The sequence below is a fragment of the Charadrius vociferus genome, unplaced genomic scaffold (genome assembly GCF_000708025.1).
Source record: "Charadrius vociferus isolate BGI_N301 unplaced genomic scaffold, ASM70802v2 scaffold161, whole genome shotgun sequence".
NCBI classification, from domain to species: Eukaryota; Metazoa; Chordata; class Aves; order Charadriiformes; family Charadriidae; genus Charadrius; species Charadrius vociferus.
Genome location: NW_009646928.1, coordinates 3,697,564 through 3,704,001, shown reverse-complemented (window position 1 = coordinate 3,704,001; position 6,438 = coordinate 3,697,564). Strand labels below are relative to the sequence as shown.

Sequence of the window (6,438 nt, the reverse complement as noted above, 5' to 3'; positions counted from 1 at the left end):
AAAAAAAAAGGGGGGGGGGGGAGCGGGACGGGGACACACACCATGCAAGTCTTGGACATCAGCATAAATAGCTATGTAGCAACAATGCTTGGGTTACTGATGGTGCTAAGGGAGGTGACTTCAATTGCTTATTTATCACTACCATGTTTTAATAGTGTAGGATTGGGGGAAGGGGGAGAATATTCAAGCTTGACTTGTCAACAAAAATATGGGGTTTTTTATTTCATTTAGAAGTCTCTGGAAGAAAAGACAGGATGTCTTCTGAAGTTTTCTGGTGATCTAGATGATCAAACATGCAGAGAAGATCTCCATGATGTATTTTCTGATCACGGAGAAATCAAATGGATATACTTTGTCAGAGGTGCGAAGGAGGTCAGTAGAATCTTGGACAAGAAGTTAACATCTCTGTGTTGAAGTTTGAAACTGAATGATTAAATGCTTGTTCTCTTATATAATCAAATAAGAAATTATTTGACTTGCGGAATTGCAGAATATTTAGAGAATTAAATTATTCCCTTAAACTCTTTCAAAAGAACAGATTAAGGTTCCAGCCTTCTCGGTTGATAAGTTCAAAACTGACTGAGAATGTTTGTTAGGACAGTCTGAGGGTTTTGCTTTAGTCTAGACATATTTTACATCATGCAAGAGTAATGAACTTCCTGAAGTACTTAACAGGGTATGTTGTTCATCATTGTAGTTGAATGTTTTCGCAGCGAGATTCAAATGCAAATGCCACTCTTCTTTTTAAGGGAATTATCCTATTTAAGGATATGGCAAAAGAAGCTCTGGAAAAAGCCAAAGCAGCACATAATGGAAACTTACAGCTTCGGAACAAGGATGTTACATGGGAAGTGCTAGAAGGAGATGCAGAGAAAGAAGCTCTGAAAAAAATACTGGATGATCAGCAAGAGTTGCTGAAACAGAAAACAAAAGGTCCGCCTTTTATTGGTTTAAGCATTTATAATGCTCAAGAAGTGGCATTGTGTGAAAGTAACTGTAAATAGTGAATACATAGTAAGCACTGACTAACTGTAAAATATTCTTTTGAGTTTGCCAGTTGAAAGACAAATGATACAAAGTTACTGACATCTTTATATCACCACAGGACGCAAAATTAAAGGAAAAGGAAGAGGGGGAAAGGTACCTCAAGGTGCACACAAAGGGAAAGTACAGTTTCAGGGTAAGAAAATAAAGTTTGACAATGAAGAAGAAGGTGGCGAAGATGATACTAAAACAGGTATGTCATTCTGTGCACTGGAGGCAGCTTCTTTAGTACATGGAGCTACTTTCTGGAGAAGTACCCATGTTTCTTACAAGTGTTTCAGATTTGGCCCTACATCATAGTATTTCTGTCCTCTCTCAGTATCGATGAAGCAACTTTTTAAGGGTCTTCTGCTTGATTCCTTCCAGAACTGTCCAAAAAGCATATTAAAATAATTACGAGATAGTTGAGGCTGTACTGCAGGGCTGTTTAAAGCATTCTGCATTGAAAGATAGTAGTTGTCAGCAAAATTACACAACTGTACAGACCCAGTCTCTTGAGTGGTGATTTTTTTCCCTTGAGGATAAGAGAGGACTAATCGGTCTGCATATTGGTATTTAGCTTGGAGAAGAGGAGGAGCTAAGCTTCTGTTCATTAGATACGGCACCTGCTTAAACAAAATCCAGTGAAACCTACTCCTGTTAGATTGTATTCCTTCATCTTCTTACCTGCCCTCCTGCTGTAAAGTTATATGGGGAAGAAGCCCTCTGAAGCTGGTGTACCACTTTAGATAGTGAACATCTAAAAGCTCTAGGTCACAGTAGTAAGTAAACCTGTAGCATAGCAGTGGCTTTGGATAAACTGGGACTCATGCTTGAACTTACATGGTAGGAAGGGGGTTGTTTTTTCAGAAGATTTCAGGTAATACTGAAATGCTTTCTTTTACCATAAATGACTACATATTCAATCTTGCAGAACCAGCAAGTCCCAAGAAGAGACCACTAGAGGAAATGGAAAAAGAAGAACCTGCACCAAAACAACTGAAAACAGAAAATGGAGATGGAGATCAGTAATACAGAAATAAATAAAAAAAAATCATCAGTTTTATTGTTCCATTTTCAATAGGTTTTAAAGACATGCCTCAGTTCAGGAGCTTCTTGGCAGAAAATCTAATGAAATCCACTTCAATGTCAACCTACAATGAGAGGAAAGCTTCATTTTGTTGGGTTACAGCTTTTCTTTTTGTTGTTGTTTAAGAAGCATGCTTACTCTTAACATACCACCCTGGAAAAACTTTTATATTTATAGTTTTGTTTATACCATCAGGTCCTCTCAACTTCTCTGGCACCTCATTCAAATGTAAAAGGTTCTGGACTTTGTAATCTTGCAGTTACGTTAAAAAGCAGCTGCCAATAAATTCAGAACTTAAAACTGCTTACTACCGAAGCCTGGATGTTAACATAGTATAAAGCTGTAACTGAAGTAGCAAAGCTGAAGGACAGAATTCCATCATTTTAAGTTCAGCTCACCAAGAGAATAGGTACAGCTGAATAAAACTTCTAGTCTTTGCTACTCAACATACCTAACAATCTTCAGATCTTGCTCTGTCTGCTCCAGGATTCTACTTCCCCTATGGTAATGGGATAAATATCTCCCACGCCAGCATTCAGCACCCAGGAACGTGCCCTACTCCAGCATCCTGGCCCCACCTTCTATTGTGGGATGAAGTGCACAGCTTCCTCCTGCCCTTTCTAAGATGGTTATATGAGGGATTTCACTAGCTGAAATAATGCTACAGCTCTAAAATCCTAGTTAATCTGGCCTTCATTATTTAATTCAGTCTAAAATGCAGTTGCAGATAGGATCAAAAAAAAACCTATTAAAAGTTGAGTGAAGGAGGCTGCCCTTAGCTTTTTCACATCTAGTTGCAGTGCTGGCTTTAATCTTTGTGTGTAGCTTTGACTTGCATTCCAATGATTATTCTCCCTGTTTGACTACAAAATGTAGTAACAGCAATGGAACTTGATGCCATCATAGTCAATTTCTCTCAAGTGCTGTGAGCATTCCTCATCCAGTACGTGTGGCCCTACAACTTAAATTTTCTTAAACAGAATTTATTTACCTGTCTAGTACAAGACAGCATCTTCTCAGTTATGTTAGGTTTTATACTTACTGATTTCTTCTTATGGAACTTGTATGATGCTGGTAGGTCATATCTAAGTTCTGTGAACAGTACAAAGAATAGTTGTTACACTGGAATGATTATTGGTCAATTGACTTACACCCTACAGCCATGTTCTGCTATTTCTTCTATTGCCCACCTCTGTTGCCCCCTGACTGGATAACTGTTTTAACCTCTGAACTAGATTATGACTGAAGATTTAAGCCAACCACATCACACAGTAAGTGGATGGCTGAAACGCAGTGGTGTTTCACACACTTGTGCAACTTCCATGTCTAAAGTTGTATGACTGTATAAAGTATCCAGCTGGCAATATTTAAGAATTGGGAAGATACTTGAACAACCATCAGAAAAATATTTAGGTGACTATAAGGACAGGATGCTTTTTTGTGTGAGAAGTGACCTGCGCTTTGCTTTTGTTATTCGGCAACAATCCCCTTTTGAAGCAGGAAGGTAGGTAACTTCTGCTTGAATGTAAAAAAATCTAGTTCAAGAAGAAATCCAATTCTAGTTCTGCACAGAATATGCATTCCTCAGAGCTTTATTACATGCCTGCTTGTGTTCTATCCAGGTAGCAAGGTATTTAAAAAAAAAAAAAAAAAGGCTGCTTAAAAAAATACCTGTGTCATTTTCAGTGTTAAATCACACACTTAAGTTTACCTCAGGCTGTTATAGGCAAAAATGTTTCACTTTCTTTTTTTCTTTAACAACAAATTAATTTTACCTGCTATGACTTCCATCTTCACTTCCCATTCATCTGCTTTCTTTTGAATGTGCTACAATATTAAGTACATACAGGTAAATTTAAAAGCTCTTTTCTATGCTGTCTTAGAAACATCTACACCCCTGTACTTAAGTCGTCTCCCGTGCTTTTGTTTTTCAAGCTAAAACATTAGATCACATACTTATCTTGATCTACGTGTGAGATCACAGTTATTGGACATGATTAGTATTTACCCGAAACAAGTTTCATCCCCGAGAAGGGTGTGAACAAATCAGTGAAGCTATAGATGTCATCATTAAATACCAGCTATTTCGTTGCCTGGTTAATGCTCACCCTGCTAAAATGAAGGACTTACCTGCCGTGTTGAAGTTTTGTGAAGGGAATATACAGCTGTTTTTGCCATTTGTAAAGCAGTTTTCAGAAAAATCATATCCATGCCTAAAAGAAAGTTGAAATTGTTAAATGTGAGCTTAAACTAGAGGATTTAAATATTTGCTTCATGCTTCAATTTTTCTGGAGTAATGGCTATTTGAGAAACAGCACTGAATACATTAAGGTACATAACATATTTCTAAAACTTGCCCAATTGCTTTTAGTAAAAAAGAAGAATGACAGGGATATGAAATAGCTAGTATCGTTTATCTCAAACCCAGTGCTGAAGTTGTTAATCTGTACTTAGGAAACTGATTCCAGATCAGCAAACTTCTAGGTAATTACAATAGGTAATTGTAATAAAGGAGGAAGATGTTTCATTAAAAGTGTTCTCCATTCCTACTAATTTTTAACTGACTTTCAGAATTACCAACCTTTATTATGCTTGGTACCAAACGGAGGGTTCATAATAACTGTGTCAAAAGTCTCTGACATGCTGTCAGATAAAGAACAGACATCACACTGAACCATGTTGACATTCGTGAGCTCAAAGTCTTCAATATTGCTATTAAATGTTTCCAGTGCATCTGCATCTATGTCAAACCCCACACACAATCTATTAAAAAAAAAAAAAAGTGCTACATATTAGTCTCTTGCAAAATGAAACAGTGTTTAAATTCCATAGTAAAGTTAAAGGGATCTGTGTACACAGCTTGTTTTAGCTAGGAAATATAATAAGCATACGCTATAAATTCAGTGCGATAAAAATGCTAGTAGCTCTGTTGTGCTTTCTCTAATATACTTTTCGAGGTTGTGAGGGAAGTTTAACGTGTTCATTTAGTGCTTCAGGGGAAAACAAACATTGTGACTTCGAAATTCATGGCAACTGTCCATCTCTTCCACTATTTGAATGGTTACTGACCGTCTAAACATATTAAATAGCCTAATTACGCAGATAGATACCTAAAATTAGTTTAGTTCAGCATTGCTATGTTCTAATCTTATTTTCTACTCTTCTATGCCAGAAAAAAAAACTTAACCAGAACTTAGTATTAAATACTTACCCTGCTCCTAACATTGCACTTCCAATGCTGAGCATGCCACAACCACATCCTAAATCTGCAATTGTTTTGTTTTCAATATCATCAAAAGTATTGTGAATTGTATAAAGCATACATGCTGGGTAAAAAAACAAAAACAAAACAACAAAAAACCCACGGGTCAATAATATCAAATATGCATCTGATTAATCAAAAAAAGTTACTTCTGCCTTCAGAAAATTCTGAACTAAAGGTTTCTTGTAATGCAAAATTAAGGTAATGTTCTCCCTGTCTGTAATTTTCATTTATATGTGAAAGCAAGTCAAAAACATTTTGATGAGTTACACAACTCTGTATCTTTGGTGGAGAGAATACACATAGAGCGGTGAGTATTGTTTGTGGAAAAAGCATGCCTCTAAATTTGTTTTGGGAAGAACAATAGAAAGATGTAAAATATTGGGAAAAAATCACAATTAAGGTATGGATGAGTATATACGCTTCTACTGTTTCTTGTGTGTCATGACATACGTCCATTTCAGCTTTCTCATTTACAGATTAAGATGTTTCTATCACAACATTATCTTTTAAATCAATTTATTTTTGGATTGTACATTAACAGTGTACTTCTAATAAAAGAAGCTAACGGATCAATAAAAAATAATTATGTTCCTGCTGGACACAATTTCTCAACTACTTTCAGTGTAAAAGCTTCAAATGAGATAATGCAGTAGAAACACTTTTTTTTTTATTATTTTATTTTAAAGTGCTGATGAAGAACTAGTAAAAGAGACACCAGTGCTGTAGGTAACCTCTACCTGCGATATGAGGTCTTGTTGGATACTGTTCAAGAAGTAGTTTCGGACTTTCAAAAGTATCGACTTGTTGAAGACAGCTTTCCAGTTCTTTAAGCTTTAATTTCTTCATGTTTATACTTTAACTAAGGAAAATAATGTGTAATCAGTTGCAATGACATAAACCCCCTACATATTATTTTAAATTATAGCTAAAATCCCACTGTACTCCTCACCATCTCCCAGCTGTTCCCATGCAGCCGTTTCCAGGGATGCAGCTGAGGGCCCACCGATGGCGGTGGACACGCACACACACAAGCGCGGTGCCGGCTAACGCGAGGCCGTCC

The 6,438-nt window shown here is 36.7% G+C and overlaps 2 protein-coding genes across 4 annotated transcripts in view; one reads left to right on the top strand and one right to left on the bottom strand.

Annotated features, from left to right (window-relative positions):
• Positions 1-2,417, top strand: part of SSB (Sjogren syndrome antigen B (autoantigen La)) — a 12,909-nt gene extending 10,492 nt beyond the window's left edge. Inside the window, exons 9-12 of one of the 2 annotated variants that reach the window (XM_009894567.1) lie at positions 232-372; positions 750-933; positions 1,106-1,237; positions 1,958-2,417. In XM_009894567.1, coding sequence (XP_009892869.1) covers positions 232-372; positions 750-933; positions 1,106-1,237; positions 1,958-2,055 — 555 coding nt within the window. In that variant the 3' untranslated portion in view covers positions 2,056-2,417. The remainder of the gene's footprint in view (positions 1-231; positions 373-749; positions 934-1,105; positions 1,238-1,957) is intronic. The other variant, XM_009894566.1, reaches the window with a different exon arrangement.
• Positions 2,068-6,232, bottom strand: METTL5 (methyltransferase like 5). Of its 2 annotated transcripts, none has more exons than XM_009894569.1 (7): positions 6,116-6,232; positions 5,325-5,439; positions 4,695-4,876; positions 4,244-4,326; positions 3,889-3,940; positions 3,156-3,205; positions 2,068-2,177 (listed from the first exon to the last, which is right to left on the bottom strand). In XM_009894569.1, exons 1-7 carry the CDS (start codon positions 6,222-6,224, stop codon positions 2,124-2,126), a joined length of 645 nt encoding a protein of 214 aa, XP_009892871.1. In that variant the 5' UTR covers positions 6,225-6,232; the 3' UTR covers positions 2,068-2,123. The 2 variants fall into 2 exon arrangements, with proteins under 2 accessions (XP_009892871.1, XP_009892870.1); XM_009894568.1 differs by having other exon boundaries at positions 2,071-2,194; positions 6,116-6,230.
• Between the last annotated feature and the right edge of the window lie 206 nt (positions 6,233-6,438).

Bases quoted from the DNA above. Each gene is read 5' to 3' on its own strand.
- METTL5 (XM_009894568.1), bottom strand. From the start codon at position 6,224: ATGAAGAAATTAAAGCTTAAAGAACTGGAAAGCTGTCTTCAACAAGTC. The intron at 4,877-5,324 runs GTAAGTATTTAA...TTTTTTTAATAG, and splicing joins AGTGCAATGTTAGGAGCAGG to ATTGTGTGTGGGGTTTGACA. The intron at 4,327-4,694 runs GTTGGTAATTCT...ACTTTCTTTTAG, and splicing joins TGGTACCAAGCATAATAAAG to GCATGGATATGATTTTTCTG.